The 18,075-nt window shown below is 43.5% G+C and overlaps 1 protein-coding gene across 13 annotated transcripts in view; it reads left to right on the forward strand.

Moving 5' to 3' along the window:
- arhgap23a (Rho GTPase activating protein 23a) overlaps window positions 1-18,075 on the forward strand; it is a 66,921-nt gene that overhangs the window by 15,707 nt on the left and 33,139 nt on the right. For 6 of the 13 annotated variants that reach the window (XM_005921889.3, XM_005921891.3, XM_042220603.1 and 3 more), the window contains exon 1: window positions 8,358-16,950. The exons of 2 other annotated variants lie outside the window; for them this stretch is intronic. In XM_005921889.3, the coding sequence (XP_005921951.1) occupies window positions 16,708-16,950 (243 nt within the window). In that variant the 5' untranslated portion in view covers window positions 8,358-16,707. Of the gene's footprint in view, window positions 1-8,356; window positions 16,951-18,075 lie in introns of those variants that run through there. 5 more of the 13 variants (XM_014333456.2, XM_005921895.3, XM_042220604.1 and 2 more) reach the window with 3 other exon arrangements.

Here is an 18,075-nt window from a genome sequence, read left to right on the forward strand (position 1 = left end):
GAGCTGCGAAAGCCCCTTCAGACCCACTGAATTCACTTTTATCTGTTATGTAGTATCACAGTAAAACATGAAACACTTTGATGCCGTGCGTGTTCCCACATAAAACTGTAATTGAAATGAACAGGAACTCATAAAATTCAAAGGGTTTGATATCCCCCAGAAAGACTGCCTTAGCTGTCTCTTGTTGCAGAGGCTTCTGTGCTGAGTTCAGCTCGTCTCATTTCAGTCCCTGATCTGTTCTAAACCCTGTGCTTCAGCCAACACCCTGCTCTTCTTTTTAGCAGTGTTTTTTTTTTTATTTATTTTTTAATGCGATGGTGCAGGAAATGAGTCGCATACATCCATCAGCACAGATGGAAATGATCGGGATTGTTCTCCTCTCTTGCCCGAGTATTGGCAAGCGCACAATTGAACATTATTCCTTAGCGAGATGCAGGATGACACTAGAATCTAATAAAATGTCTAATTTGTCAAAATGAGGCGCAAAGTGAATCAGGCTTTGTGTGTTCCTCCAACATTCGAGCACAGAGAAGAGGAAGGGTGGAAAGTGTCTGTGTGATGAGAGCAGTTATGATGTTGTCCAGTGGGACTGGTTTAATGTTGTTAGCAGTTCTGCTCTAATGTAGCAGTGCAGCGTTTGCGGGTGAGATCGATACCGGCAGCGGAGAGCAGGGAGGGGGAAGAGGGCAGGATGAGCGGCACTCCTGATGTCTAATGCTGCATTGTGCCACGTGATGCTGGAATATATTGATGATGGGAAACATGAGAGCACTTTTATGAAAATCTTGCCTTGAGCTGGTCGATGTTAAAGCTCACGTTTGTCCCTGCGGCACGCCTGTGTTTGTTCACTGATACACTGCAGACTAACGCAGCATCACCCTGTAGCTGTTATTATGTGCAAATCCTTCAGTTCTCTCTACCGATCTGGAGACAGTTATCACACTGAGGTCCAGTCTCAGAAGTTGCTCATTGCCTCAGAGAAAACCTCTTCTGGCAGAGGCAGTGGATCACAGGACAACCACCTCAGAGAGGCTGCAGACCTCAGACCACAGAACAGTCTGCAGGTCCAGGATCAGCTCCTGGTCAAGGCAACGTTAACTGAAAGCAGCTGTAAGAGGCTGCAGAGGAAAGCATTTCAGTGATCATTAGCAGATGGCCTCACCACGTAGTAGGCACATCGCACAGCAGATGCTGCAGTGCTGACTATTTTACAGATTTTCAAAACGGTTAGGCTTTCTTGGACTTCTTTTTTTATTTTACAAAATATGCATTTTCCAAAAAATGTTTTGCTTTCATTCACTGCTCTGTACTGTTAAAGTAAACGTTGGTTCACTTTACCGTCAAACAGGTGGTAAGTGTCACCGCCACCATGAAGCAGAGTCACATCTGTAGGTGAATCTGCTAACAGGACCTTCAAGTTTTAATATCCACATTTGGATCCAAAGTATTCGTACTGAGGAAGTGATAGGATGACATTATCGTATCGATATTTGTACTTTTAGTCATTTGGTTACATTGTTTCATTTTGAGGATGGTAAAACAAAAATGTTTAGGATCAGCTGCAATGTACTAATACTCCAACTCATAGGCTAATACGACATATAAGCTGTGAATATTTCTTTATTACACCATATATTGCAATTAAATTGTTTAATATAGCGATTCAATTGTTAACAGTGGAGTCAAAAGATAAGCCAAGTCAGGAAACTATACAAAAAAAGCCCCAAAATGCATTAATCTCTCATTAAAGCTGTTCCACGATTGTTGTGCACCTTTTGTTTTTGTTATTCCAGCCACGAAAGTAATTCCTTTGCTTGTATTGTGCATTGCATTATGGGACAGGATTGTCCACAGAATCAAGCAGTACCCAAAATATCGGCGAAGCTACACAGAGCACACTGTAAAGTAAAGTTTGTGTTTTCTCTGTGTTATTGCAGGATGTGTTGTTAAGATTTGGTGCTGTATTAAAAAAAAATCACTTAAATTGAATGGACCATCCTACATCAGTCAGTTCGTACCTCACACCTCCTCCCCTCCGCCGTCACCCCTGCTGCATTCCTCTAGCCCAGAGACAACAGCTGCACCGCTGCTCTCACACCTCACATCCACAGTTATTAACCCTGTGAGTCTGTGTGTGTGTTGACACATGTTAATGACACTCAGACACAGTCAAGCACACAGGTGTTTGCAAAATTAGCCACTCCTGCTTGTTTACATCCTACTTAAAGGGTCAGAGTTACACCTAAAACTCATAATCTGTGCGCAGGTGCATGAAACGTACACACAACAGACACGCACAGATGCTTTTTGGCATTGAGGCCAGTCTGAAAACTAGCTCTGGGAGAATTTTAATTTGGCCTTCTCCCCCATGTGTGCATGAGGAAGTCCTTGATGTTGTACAAACATGGGCCAGCCGGTATAAAGGTAGGCGAAGGACATCAGTCATCATTGACCTTGTTTGCTGTGGTACGAGGGGAGCAGCTGTTGTAGCTCTGCAAAGCAGGCGTGTTTCTGCTACTAATGGCTCCTTATTGATCTTCCTGTAGGTAGTCAGCCAGTCTGCATTTCTCTCTGCCACGGTTAAGCATCAGTAATTGGTTTAGTTTTGTTTTTAAAAATTTTACATTTGTATCTGTTTATTATGCCGTGGATGAAAGGTGAGGACTTTTATAGGGTGTGCATGTTCTCATCCCAGGATGCAGATACTGCTGTTCTGTCCCGGTGCTATGGGAGTTGTAGAGATCCACAAGATCTCTTGCTGCAGAGCCTCAGCAGCACTGGACAGTGAGGGATAAGAGTTCATTTTTAAAGAACTACAGGATAGCACAAGTCATAAGTCTGCAGATCACTTCCTGTTTGTGTTTTGTGCTTTGTTATTGGGCTTTCACTCGCTATTTATGTTCAGTTTCACTCAGCGGGTAGGTTTAGATGCCCAAAACTACTTGGTTAAGTTTAATGGAAGTGGAACTCAAGTTTGTATATAAACCATCATAATCAAATAACTTGATATTTGTGCTTCCTGGGAGGCATTGCTGTTTTCTGAAACTGGCCAAAGAATTAAGAGAATTTCTAATTATTTACACACTGGTGAGACGCTCTGCTGGGTGAAAAGTGACGGATCTCATACCTACCTAGCCCTTCTCTTGCAGGGCACGCTCGGCCTGTGTTGTGCCTCAACTGGGAGATTTTCCTGTGGCGTCTGACTGGCAGGCGGTGGGAGGTTTGGTGTAAAACAAAGCCTCTCTCTCAGAAACAGATGAGAGCTAATTAGATTCAGCCTGTCGATGGTCTGGCATGCGTCAGTACCTCTTTGTATTTGTGCCTACAAAGACGCTGTGTTGGTGTGTGTCTCGAAGTGTTGTTTCTGCGAAGGAAAATATGAGGCTGTTGTACAGCACATTACATTGCATGAGGGGTTTATTGTTGACATATTGAAGAATGAAGAGCACGCCAGGTCTTGTTTGGAAATGCAGACTTGACTCTGTCTGTATCTGCTTGCAGGATCAGTCTGAAGGCAGCAGCTCAGGGTGAGGTTTGACTCAGGGTCAAGGTTCAGAGGTTAGGGGCCCCACTCGTCACACACTTGGCCCCCAGTAAAGAGGCTAAAGAGGCAGGCGGGAACGCCTGTCACTGTGTGCAGCAGGGGGGCACAAGGGTTAACCAAGGGCTCCTGTGTAACTGATTCACATTCAAATCATCTGATCCTGCATGTTGTTTCGTCTCGGTGTCGACTGTGCACAGTTCTACTTTTCTTGCACATGTTCTGTTTTTGCAAAGAGAGAGCTGTCTTAAGAGCGAGTGTGTGTTTGCAGAACACTATATGGAGCGATGCATCTTGCTCTCATCAGCTGTGCACTTCTTTTTTTTTTTTTTTTTTTTCTTTTTGCAAACAGCGGGGATTGCACTGGAATGTGAGAGAGACTAGGGTGGAGGAAGGGTAAAGAAAAAGGGAAGATAACAAAATCGGGAGAATCCCGATGAGTCATGTGAGGGGAAGCACTGAAAGGTAAAGAAATAGGAAAGAAAAAGAGGTTGTTCCTCCATAACTTCCATATAACCACCCAACTTCTCCCTCTCATCATATAATATGCACCATTTGCACTGATTGCATAAGTGGATGCATAACGAGCCCATTAAAATCCTTTTAGTTTCAACCAACCAGGCTGATTAGAAAACATCAGAAATTGTGTTTATTTTTGTTTCAGTGTGTCTTCATGATACGAATCTCCAATTACACGTGATGGCTGAAGAGCGCTAACGTAACTTTCTTTTTCGGTGTGATGCGAAATGTTAAAGCATCCAAAGAAGAAAAAGAAGAAGAGTTGTGTTTGCTTATTAGTGAGATGATGTTTGCTCACTGTATTTAACTTCTCAGAAATGCTGCTCTGTTGTTTGTACTGTAAATGACAGCCGGCCAGGTGCCGTCCATCAAAGCTGCAGTTGTGAGTTGATGAACTGTGAATTGCAGGTCACACACACGGTAGATCGCTGTTTTGTCATTGGAGGTTGAGCGCTGACTCACTAACCTCTATCTCTGTTTCCCAAACATCCCAGGCCGCAGTGCTGCAGTGTGCATGCACGCGCAACAACAACAGCAACGGTGTGTTTCGTGCTATTTGTAAGCGGTCTCAGACGGGAAGGCTGTTTTGACAGTCTGGCGAAATCATGGGACAGAGATTATCAGGAGGCTAATGAGCTAAGGATGCTGGGAAAAGATAAAGCGCTGTGGTTTTCCTGATGCCTGGTGGTTGAGCACAACATCGTCTCTGTTTACATATTCGCTTAGATTTTCTCAATGGATAATCCTAGTCATACGATTTATTTGGTTTGCTGGTTTTGTGTGTAACATTACTCTGAGATGTTGTCTCACTTTGTTATTGTGCAGCTTTAAATCAGTAGCTTGATGCTGCTTGTATTCGGGTTTCAACACTTAACAAGAAACTACAGTCAGAAGAGAAAAAAACATCCTTGCTAAAAAAAAAATAGCCAAGTTTTAGCTTCAAATTTTGACATCCATCCATCTTTTTTTCCACTTATCCACTTCAGGGTGATGGTTGTGGGTTGTGGGGAGCCTGGAGCCTATCCCAGCTGCTATAGGTAAGAGGTGGGGTACATCCTAGACAGGCTGCCAATCTGTCAAAGAAAGCTGGGACAACTAAGGCTAATCGAAAAGCAGCAAATTTCAACCTACACCTCCCAAAATATTCATATTCTCTTAAATATCATTAGATATGCTAAAAGTATTGTAAAGAAAGAATCAGCTGATTCTGATGGGTGACCAGCTGTTACAGACCCTTATTTACAAGGAGGTCACTACAGTTTGTACCTTCTTGTTTGATTTGGGAAAGTTTTTATCCCAGATGCCCGTCCTAATGTAACATTGAGGGGTTTGTGTATCCTTGTCTGGTGGAAGTGTAAACTACTACACTATGGAGTTTGCAAACTTAAAAAATTTGGGTCCCTTATTTTTCTTTCTTTTAATTTTAGAGCAAAGAAACCCATATTTAATCCAGATATATGGATTTAATTTGAAAGTGAAATCAAACAAAGGAATGTGGCTCAGGAATGTGAGACACAAAAGCTTAAAAAAATGGCTGATTGCTCAAAATCAAAGGCGCCAAACTAAAGGTGAAATCCAAAAATGATTACCAGATATGGACTAAAATTTTGAGAAAGCTGTTTTTGGATGAAAGAAGAAATACATGAGCGTAAGAAGAGTAGAGCACAACATTTAGTTTGCTGGGATATGGTCACCTCTGCAACACCCTGATAACTGCCGCCGCTAGGGAAAAATTTGTATTAACAACTGGTGAAAGAATGTTTGCAGATAAATTGGCATTTTCCATGCAAACTACAGGTAACTTTGGCAGTCTTTTTGCAACCAAAGCAATGGCAAGGAGGTTTTCCAGACTGTATATCTCTTTGTGACCTATTTCACATAGCATCAGCCAACAACCACTCACCAGCTGAGCAGGAAATAGACATTTTTCCCTAGCAACCTGGGGTTAAAAGGGGGTCGCTGATCAGTCTCTAGGCTGATGTGACTGAAGCCTTACTTGCTCAGGCAAATACACAGCAGTTGTGTTCTGTTGGCTGAACGTTTGCATGAATTCAGATGTACTCAAACTCAACTCTAACTCTGCACACATTGAGCTTCATTATTCTCACTCATATCTCTTCCGGCTTCCTTCTCTTCTCTACTCTTTGTTGGTCTTTTTCCCTCTCTGTGTGTGACTGTGTGTGTCACAGTTCTTATTAATAGAGTAGTACCTTTTTCTTCTTCTCTGGCTTCTTCCGAATTTGAAGCTTTCTTGTTTTTTCATTTCCTTGTGAATCGCTCGTTGCTTTGATCCCCTCTCTGCTTCCTTCTTTGGGCATCTCCTTTCAGGATACTCTGCTGCCGCCGCTGCTTTCAATTCTGTCTGTATGTGCCGTCTGTGAGCAGAATGTCATCCTTAAAGCAGCAGGTATTCACATGTAGGTTTTTGCCATGAAGGGTTTGTTTTTGTACAGTTCTTGTATATCCAAAACCCCCACCCACCCACCGCCCTGAGTTTACAGAGTGAAAACTAACAGTCCAGTGTGTTTCTGTTAACTTTCCTCTTTACTATAAGCAATGGCAATGTGTCTTTAATCCGAATAACAGAGTGAAAACATATGCGAGTGTATGATTCCTGTGTTAACAGTTGGAGGCCTCTCCAGGCGTCCCATTAGCTAAGCAAAATAAGAATACAAGCGCGAGCCTAATTTCCTTCAGGATGCAAATTTGACCTTCTTTTCTGAAGTGATAGAAGTCATGAGGCTACAAAAGGACAGTTTATTTCTGCAGGGTGAACAGTCTCTGGGTTGCATTAAAAGGCTGCTAATACAGAGTGACAGAGGTTAAAGATGCAGACATAGCATCATCAGCTTGGCATATGGATCTCATCGTTGCTCGGCGCGCTCAAAAGGGCAGTGCCTTTGGGATCTGCTCGAATATTAGGACTAAACAGGGTTTTACATCACAGTCAACAGGAAGGAGCAGATGAAGTGATAGCGTGGGACAATCGCCCTGTATTCGAAACATGCCAGTCAGTATCTGCAGAGCATCTCTGCTCTGCTGGGGAATGCTGAAGAGAAGAGATGGTTTGCAAAAGCCCCTTTGGATTTAATCTGAGGATCGCCAAGTTTATCTCAAAGTGAGAACAGAAGCTGAAGTTACTGCCAGAAAAATCACGCCTAGCAAGTTTCGCTTGACCTCTGCATCACATGCGTTTGGCTGTGCTTCAGATTTGACTAGATTGAAAAAGGGAAGAATTGATGTGTCTGCCTCCAAACTCCTTTAAACTGTAGTAATTGATTACGTGCAGTTGCTATCTTTTACCCGGTGGCATCATGCGTACACTGTTAAAGAGAGACTTTGTGAGCCCGTGGAGAGTCATGTGAATCACAACACTGATCTTAATTTGAGATGGTCTTTGTGAAATATTGGAAAATCTTACTGAACTTTTAGACAGTGGGAATTTTTCCAGCTGGGTTAAGAGCTGCATCGGTGTACTCGTGCATCTGCAAAAGCAGTCTTTAAAACTATTTTCACATCCCCAAATACCCAGACGTAACCCACAGATTCCCAGGTGATCAGATTCCATCTGTGAGACCCAAACATAAGAAAGGTTTTCATTAACTTAACCTATTCTTCACTACTCTGAGAGCTCCCTAAATGGCTACTCTACACCCCAGACTCAGCTTTGAGAGTTGCTGGATTGTACAGTCCTGTGTGAACTTAGTGATGGAGACTTCCTCGGCGTGGTGTGAGCGGTGGTGCATATCAGGAATGTAAAAACCAGATGACCACAAATGGAAACTCCAGGGCTGATGGAGGCAGTCAAGCAGGCCATCTCGCTAGCTCTAATAAACACTCTGACTCCTTTCTGCAGTCGTCTTTCTCTTTCTTTTTTAACTGCCTCGCTCAGTTTCCCAACCTGGCTTAGCATCGCCTCCACCACGCCCCACATGTTGGACTGCCGCCTGGTTTTTGTCCCCCCTAGGGCTGAAGCTTAAGTTCAGCTTCAGCCAAGGAGAACAGCAACGTCATCTCCGAGTCCCAAAGTTATAATTTTCATCTGTTAATTATACAGAAGCAGAGATGAGCTAAATATATACATGTGGGTCTGAAGAGGGAAGCAACCGAGAAGAGGGGGCTCAAAGTACGGCCGCGCTTCTTCCAAACGCGGGCGAGGGGGGTGGAGAGAGTCAAAAGGCCTGCTGGAGCCCTGTGGTTTTTCTGTTGCTGAGGCCTGCTTCTGAAAACAACCAGGAAAGAAAGAGAAGAAAAGGGGAAAAAGGGGAAAAAGAAGGGAGGGGTAGCAAGGGAGGGCATCTTACTGCAGTGGAGCTCCGACGTGACGCTCTGATTGCTCCCAGCGGTTGTGGTCAGTACAGTGGAGCGGTGAGGGGTGGGGAATACAGTGCAAGGAGCAAAGTTAGCTCTCTGCCAGATGTCGTCATAGATCCCGTCAGTATCAGAAGACTCGTTATACGGTACAGCTGGGAATTTACCTGATAAAACCCAGCCGTCGCCTCATAGTGGCTTTCAGAAGCAGCAGGATGTGGCTGTTGTTTCGGTCCTCTTTGTTTCATGTTCTTTGGCTAAGCGTGAGGGGATGGGACATGACTAAAAACACCGTGGAAAGAGAGCAGATCTTTAGCAGGAACCAGTGTGTTTTGATTTAAGCGTTCTTGGTGACTGCTCGGCCGTCACACATCTTTCATGCATCAAAAGGTGGAACGTTTTCAGACTTCCAGATTTCAGACATGTCTGAAAAGAGAGGAAGGATCTAGCATTCACACCTGGCTCTTTAAAATGAGCCAAGTGGTTTTACAGTCTGAGAGTCTTAAAGTTCAGACCTATAGTAACTATTAAGGTCAAACGTAGGCAACTTGATAGTATTCATGGCAACTTTGAGCTCTCACCCTTCACTAAAAAATAAGCGGACACAAAAAGTTAAACTGTTAATGCATGCATGAAATATCCAGTAAGAGACGAAGCTTCTTCTTCATTTTAGTTCCGTTTTATTATCGAAGTGACCTGAACATAAAACATGCAGTCGACTAGAGGAGCCACTTCTCGTTAATTAGGTTAAAGTGGAGCACCGTCTCTCCACTTAGTGTATGTCATAGTGTGTGTGTGTGTGTTTTGCCTGTATGCTTCATCGCTCTTTATCACATGCACAAATAGAAACCATCTTTTCCTTCATACATCCAGGTTTGATCCCATGCAATATGGCCTGCGGGTCTCTCCTTGCTATGAAAAATTTATAGCCACGAGAGACCCACCCATTAAATTTGAGAAGTATAAATGCGACACTATCAGATGTTGAAACTTTTTGAATTTGCTTCCAGAAAGCCCGTCCAACAAAGTTCAGACAGGGAGAGCAAAAGCCTGCAAAGATTGTGTCATGTTAAAACAAAACACCGGCCAACAACATGAAGAAGATCATCCCAGTGGAGCTGAGGACGTTACATGTAATTGGAGGAGAAGTTCATCACTGTGGAAGACTTAAGAGGCATTCACACAACTATATATGGGGATTAAATAAAGATTCAGATAATCTGAATCTTGTAAACTGCCTGTGGATGGTTTTGATATTCAGGCTGTTTACAGGAAAATCATTTTATAGATCCAGGAGCATTTTTGAAAACCATGTCAGTGAATAGTTGGTTCTTTTATCGTAAGCGATGCAATTCAAACACACTCAGAAACAGTGACACTTACTGTGTGCCTGAGATTATTTTTAGGGTTTTTCTTGGCTTACTTGCACATCTGTGAAGGCAGCATTAATGCTGAATGATACATACATGCTGCAATTCCACCAGCATGCTTTTCAAGACAATACCAAGATATTGTCCATGTGCTCAGTTTGCCTGCCTGCAACCCAAACCTGTTACTCATTAGCAGAATTTGACGACTTATTTAAAAAATCTATACCAGAGGAGTCCCCAAACTCTTGAGTATTTATTTGCTTTAAAGATTACACCTCTCTTCCCAAGCAATCCCAGAATTCTGTTAAAAGAAGAGGTGATGTGCACGTTTTTGGAACGCGAGTTGTAAAACAGGGCAAAAATCCATAGGATAGATTATTCTCAACACTCACTCACACATCTCTTAGTGTGTTTAATCATTTGTCAGCAGACTGTCTGTTAATGGATTCATTTCTTAGCCTTTAATTAGCTTGATTGAGCAAAGAAGTGACATTTTTGTGGTTTAGCCTCCAGCCGTGCAGTCTGGACTGTCGTCGTTTATGTGCTGCGTTATTTAAATGAAACAATAGAGGAGGTATTTAGAGTGCGTCTCTGCGTAAATACGCGCCTGCGCCGCCGCTGTCTGAGCCCAGATGTTTAAATCGTCCTCTCCTGTCTCCTCTCCATCTGCTCTCTTCAACTTCCTGACTCTTGCTTCTGCTTTAGATCACTCTCTGTCCTCATTTTTTATTCCCTCCAAGTTTCCCCCCCTTTACCCCGGTGTTCGCTCTCCAACATCTGTCAACGCCCCCACCCTTTCGTGTTCTGCTTCCTGCTCTGTATCGGGCATTTTTGTCCACGTAGATGCTTTGTAGGCCGGCGGGCTGACTCATGTATCCCAGCGTTCCCTTGTGGCAGAAGTAGCACAATAGGCACATTTTTTTTGTGTTATAATTTCCAAAAAATGGGTTATATGAATGAATCATTTTGCCTATACATTGAATTAATGAATCAATTCTTGTGAAAAGGAGCAGATTGTCACATTTGGGAGGCTGGAGTCCTAGTCCACCTAGTTAAATGATTTAAGAAGTTATTATCAGTGCTAAATGATTACCTGTGATTTAGGTCCCTAATTGAGATTGTGTTGTTACTATCAACTTATCTGATGTGTTAAGCCAGCCGAATGATTGTTGATTAACACTGCAGTAAAAGAGTGACATGCTATAACACTGAAAGCCAAAGATTCACTGGTTTGGCAGGTTTTGTAAGACTTCCGTTATGATACACCACAGCTTCAGATTTCACGCTGTTGGGCATCAATGTTTTTTTACTATTTTCGGGACTAAACAGACATTAATCTTAACCTGGTTAATTATAGAAAGAATCTTTTTGTGGCCTGTTTTTAAAGCAGTGTAATGTCGGTTCAGATTAAAAGCTTGACTCATATCAGTTATTACAGACTTCTTGTACATTATTAGCTTCATGGAGCTAATAATATCTTAAGTGTGTGAGTGAGTGGGCGGGAAAAGGTGACTAAAGAGTTGATATTTCAGTTCTCAGCCAGCTCACTTGGGCTGATGTCATGTGGAGTGCATGCATAATGCAGTGGGTTTAACACAGAAGACGCTTCTTCTGGTTTGCAGATTTGAGTCATGCATTGTTGTTGTTGTTGTTGTTGTTGTAAAAGTCCTCTGGCCAGTCAGGGAGGGTTAGACCACCCCGGTACCACCTCAGCTGTGTGTTGATTAGATATCTGACCCTTGCACGTTTCGTCTCGCTCTGCACCTGCTATCGTCTCCGAGCTTTGCACAACAGAGACCACAGCAGGTGTGACCTCCCTAATATCCAGCCGCAGTCTCCCACCCCGAGCTTATCCATTTGTAACTCATTTACAACCACAAATCGCAGATAACGGCTTACAGGTCGGCTTCTTGCACTTCCTCGCCCTGGGCACACACTCATGCCACCTATTGTTGTAAAACTTTACATTTACTTGTAGCTCATCACCCTTTGCTCTTTCCCCTGCGGCCCAGTGCCCTCTGGGCTTTCCCCCCCACCCATCTGCTTTTAGACCCTGGGTTGCAGCTGCCCTCTAGTGTCTGCTGTCTGCTCACTACATCATGAATGCTGTTACAAAGGCCTATAGGTTCCATGGCATGGGGATTTACTGGAGATTAAAGTTAAAATTAACCATCTTAAAACAGCTACATCCCCTTTTTTCACACAAGCGCTTGCTTTTGTACAATCCACTTCAGCAGATTACGCTTAATGTCTGTCTAGACGGAGAAATCGACTCCATGCTGATGCCATCTAGAGCCAATTATTGAACCGCTACATGTGAAATGTGCTCTAATAAAACTTTTATTCACTCATTCTTTTATTAAAATAGCCTCATGTTTCATAACTGTAGATTATATTTAGTTAAACCTAAGAAATACTGAGGCACAGAAAAGTTTTTCACAGCCGCTTTGTGAACACTCTTTTAAATGTTTTCTTAAAGCACAAAGGCAAAAACAAAAGTCCCCAATTCTTGGTGGGAAAATGGAAAAGACAAACAGCTTTGTTTAAGGAAAAAGTGTGGCTTTGATTTGTTTGTTACTCATCTTGGGGGACCCCCTCGGAGGTTGGTAACCGTGGCGGTGCATCGGGCATATATTTGTGGTAAAATCTGAATCATTCCTTAGTTTCCAGTGTGATGACACAGATAACTCATGTGGGCTCCTTTATCGCCTTTCCTGGCACATGTTGAGTGTGTCACCGGAGTTTGTCTCACCAGAGGCGACGGGATTTTCCTCAAGGGTTTCCAGACGTCAGATTATAATGATATTAAAGTTCTTTATCTATGTATTGTCTTTGTTGTGTCAGTCATTGTAAGCATCAAACCCCGTCTGTCCTTTTCTGACCCTTTTTGTGCCTTTTCTTGCAGCCTGTGTTTAGAGAAGACACCCTACGGTTGTGTCTGCAGCGCGGTTTGTTAGCGACAGGCCAACCAAGCGCTCAGTCAGCACTCTGAATGGCTTCACTCTGCTCTTTCTTGCCTTTTTTCTCCTCATCACAGCTCTGTTTTGTAGATGCAGCAGAGAAGAGACAGACTTTTGTTTTGCCTTGCGAGGAAGCTGGAAGTGGGGAAAACAAAAAGGGTAGGGAGGCCACTGTGTGTTAATCGGTTGGCTCACTGTCATGATCCGACTATGAGAGGGATTAAAACATATCGCCAGACTAATCTGTCCCTTACACCAGCAGGCAGTTTTCACTTTCCACAGATGTGTTTGTTGTCGGAGAGCAGTGAGGGGCAGAGACGTCGCTCCTCTGAGAGCTGCGGTGCATGTCGGGATTTGATTTCCTGACATTTCCAGGAGTTTCGCGCTCCCAGGTTAAGATCTAAAAGAAACGGGGGGAAGAAAAAACCTCGAGTGCTGTTTACTGAGCATTCAAATCGTTACAAGCTAGATAAAAAAAGGTATGCTGTTATGATTTAAATTAAGCCCATATGCAGGTGATGTCTGCCTGCTCGGGCATGTTTCGGCTAACCAGTAGACCATGTGCTTTTGTTCGAGCTCCTCACGTGTGGCTCACATCAGATAAACTGTAACTCAATGCCTTTATTTTCATTTTTCTTTTGCCAGCCATCTCTCTTTTTTTCTCACTTAACCTCCTGTTTTTGTAAGTGCCGTCATGGTTCATGAAAGGGTGACAGAGAGAAAGAGAGGGTGTGAGACAGCCAGAAACCTTTTGTTTCCAAATTAGGCACTCCTCCCGCCTCACTAAAACTAACTGTTATTGTAAAAAGTGCCATATGAAATCCCACCTCAGTGCTGCCGCTTTGAAATGGATGCAGATTTTAAATCCCCGTCTGGCTTTTTCTTTCTCTCGCATCTCCCCCTCCTGGTGATGAATCGGACCTCCCCCTGGTGATCCGGCAGGGCGGTTCCGGCTGGTGGTGCATTGAACCCGAAGCTCTGGTCTGAACCACAGAGAGAAGACAAACCCCCCTGCAGCCACAGCCTTCTGACTTTAAGTGGAACCATAATTACATAGCCTAGTGTATTTATACTCAGCAGTGACTCAGTGGGACATGTGGCATGTGCTTGTGTGTATGCATGTGCACAAGAAAACCAGCCTTTTGTATTCACATGTAACTGGTTTCTGTGTGTGTGTGTCTGCCTGTGTGTGTAAGTGAAAGTCTACTGACTCAATAAACTAACTGGGGATAAAGTGAGGTGTGGATCCACCTCAATGTAGTTTGTTATTTTTGCAGGAAAGATCATTAAAAGAGCCACTATGTGACTCTTGGAAGTAGAAAAATAGAAAATGTGTGACGCCCATAAAAATGATGTTCATTATTATGATGACGTACGAATTAGAAGAAACTATTAAGTGCATGTCATGCAGTGCAAGCGCCTTGCTGCTTTAATAGGCCTGTTGCTAACATGCACAAAATTGAACAAGATCAGATGTTTGCATGCTGTGTATGAATACATGGAGCTTATTAATAAAAAAGCTTTTTAAAGCCTTTCCAATGTTTGCTGTAATGCAAAATTGAGAACATGAAGAGCATGGCCTGCGAGTGATATGTGGGTGACTGCAGGCCAATTATAACATTCTGGACTCTTGATCAAAGATCTCCCATAATGTAAATCAGAGTTTTATTGTAAATAAATTACTCTTTACATCATTCAATGACTGATCCCACAGACTGCACATAAAACATGGTTGTATTGAACGCAGGGATCTCGAAGTGATCACATCTGGATGAGAGCGTAGCTAGCTTGAGTAGCAAAGCGATTAGCATCACACAGATACTTGTGAAAGAATGATGCACAGAAACTAAACTGCTTGAATTTCATTCACCAAAACTGACGTGTAGACTTTGACTGACTGTTGTCCTGTCACTCAATGTTGCATAATTTTACACCATAATGAAATTTAAATTGGTAAGTAGAGATGTAGAGAAGGGAGACGTTAACTTCACAGTTAAGGAAGTATCTTTAGCCTTTCCAGATTTGCTTCATTTTTCAGCCTTGCATTTTCAACCTTACATTGCACAATATCTTAACTTCCTGGGGTAAATGTAACATATCTTCCTAACGCACATGTATGCATCCTTGTGTGTTTGCACAAGATTAACAAAAAAAAAGAAAAAGTGACCCACACGGAAGAGAAACACAGGATATCATATTAAAGTGCTAGATGACACCGAAACGCTTTGAGTTCATATTTTATATTAACTGTGTTTTATATTTTTTGGTACTTTTATTAGACAGGCCACTATTATTCACTCTTCTTGGGGTATGTTTCTGCCTGTGAAAGTAACAGACTCGTTAATTTATCACCTCCTCAGTGAGTATAAACTATCAAAGCCTGCAGTGTGTGTGTTCTTGTTGGCATAGTGCGACATATCCAGAGGGTACGGTGTTTTTTGCGGATGACGGCCTTCTCCAGTCGAGTTGGAACTTGCCCCGCTGTTCGGCAGGTGAAACCTGTCTAACCTCATCGGTAACGGATGCTCGGCAGGTTAACAGTGACGACAACTGGAGGGGAACGTTGGCTGTCTGTAACAACAACATGGTTACCTGTCTTCCGCTCTCGCACGTACCCTGGACGCCTGGCTGTTTGGTGAGAACTCACCCCTGACTGATTTAGTGGTTTTTAGGTGTCACTGTGTTGTATATGGGTGGATCCTCTGGGAAGGAGTGTGTCTGCACGTGAGAGTGGGAGTATAGGCTTGACAAAGAGGTCATATTGACATCCAGTAGCGACCGTGTTATTTTCAGAGCTTTTACAACCACAGCAGCGCCCGTTGCTCTCCTTCTCTGTCTTTGGCAGCTTTTTTCCATGTTCTCTCATTATCATTCTCCCTCCTCTGTGTTTTCCCCTCCTAACTATAAGAAAAAGCGAGTAGAAGACTAAGCATAGCAGCCGCAAATGTTTTTTTTCCTCTCTCTTTGTGCTGCAAATTGGCCTCTTTCTCTTTTCTCTCTCTTTTTTTTCCATCTCCCCTTTGAGTGGAGGGGAGGCGGTGGAGGCAGGGCTGGCTTTTGTGGAGTTTAGCAGCGGGACCAAAGCTCTGTCACTGTGTTTGTGTCGCTCACACACACATATGTGCAGCACACGTGCAGCACAGGAAGGATCCAACGTGGATTTAACCTACCAGCAGCAACCCTACAGGAGATCTCTTCACCTGGACTGTTAACAGCTGACCCGCTCTCGGTTTTTCCCAACGTATGGCTTCAAGAGTTCCGCTTTACAGTGCACAGGTGTTTGTTTACTGATGACAGTCAGACCGGTTCATGTGGAAGGAGTCAGTAACTGTCTGGATACAGTCCGAGTAACAAAAACAAGGACTAAAGAGAAAGCAAAAGAGGAGAAGCAACAGAAAAGCAACAGATCGAGTAGCTGATGGTCGCTGTGATAAAGTAAACATTCGGGATTAAGATGAGAGAGAGATGAAGTTTGTCTGGCACTAGAGGTAGAGAGGGAGGGTGAAAGGAGAGAGTGGGGGCAGTGGGAGGGAGGAGAGACAGAAGATCCAGCCCTCTGGGACAGCAGTTGTGTGTTTTGGGGGGTGGACAGAGTGGCTTTGAATGCAGAACATCACTGGACACCGACAGGAGGGTTGCTGTCAGTTGGTCTCTGTGTGTGTGTCTGTAGTGAAACCAGACCTACCTCTGATCCCTGCACCACACACACACTCTATCTGCTGCCTTTTTCTTCCTCTGGTTTGAACCCCCCAATAGTGCGGATGAGGGTCTTGGAGAGCTGACCGATGGAGGTCAGGAGCGTCAGGCTGTGATGTGTAACTTGTTAGATTAAACTTTCCCGAGGCTCAGCAGCAGCAGCAGCAATGGACTGGAGCCAGGAGGCGTGAAGTTAAATGACTGGAGAATCGGAAAACACTAAAAGCAGCCACCCTGTCTTGGCTCGATTGTAGGTCTGTGTCTGGACACCGTCCAGGACTTTGTGTTGGTGCTTGAGTGTGTGCAGCCCATGTTGGTGGCGAGCGATGCGGATCTGACCAAACTCAGCGCTCCGATGCCCGCTGCTATGCTCCCGTGTCCTGCGCCAGCCGGGTCTGACTGGAGCTTCCAGAACCCGGTGGGGGTGGACTGCAGCTCCCCTGAACCTCGTTGCATTTGGCTGGCGGTTCTACGTGGAGGCACGACCTCGGAGCCACCCACTTCGCCACCTGCCATGCCTATTGGGCACAGCCAGAGCTCTCATCAGCCCAGGGTAAGAAGGGGTCACCGGTCTTCACCCATCTAACGTTAAGATGTGGTGACTGTGGCTAAAAGCATCAGTCAGTGGCTGCTGTTAAATGACAAGTTGAGTCCAAATTAAATGCTTGAGCTAGATAACTTGATGAGGATTTCCATCAGTGTATTGATCCCCATCACAGCTTCTAATAGCAAGATGTGAAATTCGTAGGAACTTCCTGTTTTATCTGTTTTTAAAAAATAAGATTTATCAGTTAAAACTGTACATTGCTTGTTTGAATAGTTTCTCATAAATTTTTCTGTTGTCAAATGAATTGACCAGATTGCTTATTTAACATACTTCCTGCTAAATCCTCGGCCACTTTACACTCCAAGACATCGGAGATGTTTTTTGTCGTGCTCGTGGTGACTTTTGTGCTTCTCCAGAATTAACACAGCAAACAATGATATCAGCAATACTCTCCAGAAACCGCTGTGTGCAATTAGTCATGCATGTCAGCAATGCTTCTCTGTAACTGTACTCATTGTTTGGAGCCGGTTAACCCCTCAGCTGTTGGTAGATTCTTTAAAGTTTCTGGAGAAATGCCTGTGTTGCCTTCAGGCTCTTTTTTTTTTTTTTTTGGCAGGTGCACTTTGTTTAGACTTCTTTGAGTGGATCAATATAATTAAGAAAGTGTAGTTTTTACCTACAGTCAAGGTGGCTTTTAGCTGCAGTTGGCCTGCAAAGACTTATACAGGACCACGTACACACCGGACTATTGAATTTGTTGTGGACTTGTTAATTCTGATCAAAAATATACTTAGAATTATGAATTTAAGATCAGATAAGCTACATTTAGCAAATAAAAATATTTCCCAGTTTACTCACGTTTTCCATCCATTGGTTTAGGAATGGCTTGCATATTGACCCTTTTCTTCCTCTGGGGAGCTTCTAATTACTGGCTAAGCACAGTTTAAGGTGGCTTCTAAGTACCACTTTGATCGAGGTGTCATGCAGTTGTACAGCTGTGCATCCCCACCCCCAAGTCCCAAATGCCCTCAGAATTCAGGCCATTACTTCCTCATTTAACCGTGATCATTTATGTGGAATATCACATCTTTTTTCACTGCTTTTTTTTTTTTTTTTTAATGGTTCTCATCA

The sequence above is a fragment of the Haplochromis burtoni genome, unplaced genomic scaffold (assembly GCF_018398535.1).
Source record: "Haplochromis burtoni strain Fernald_Lab_line unplaced genomic scaffold, NCSU_Asbu1 Contig_52, whole genome shotgun sequence".
NCBI lineage: Eukaryota > Metazoa > Chordata > Actinopteri > Cichliformes > Cichlidae > Haplochromis > Haplochromis burtoni.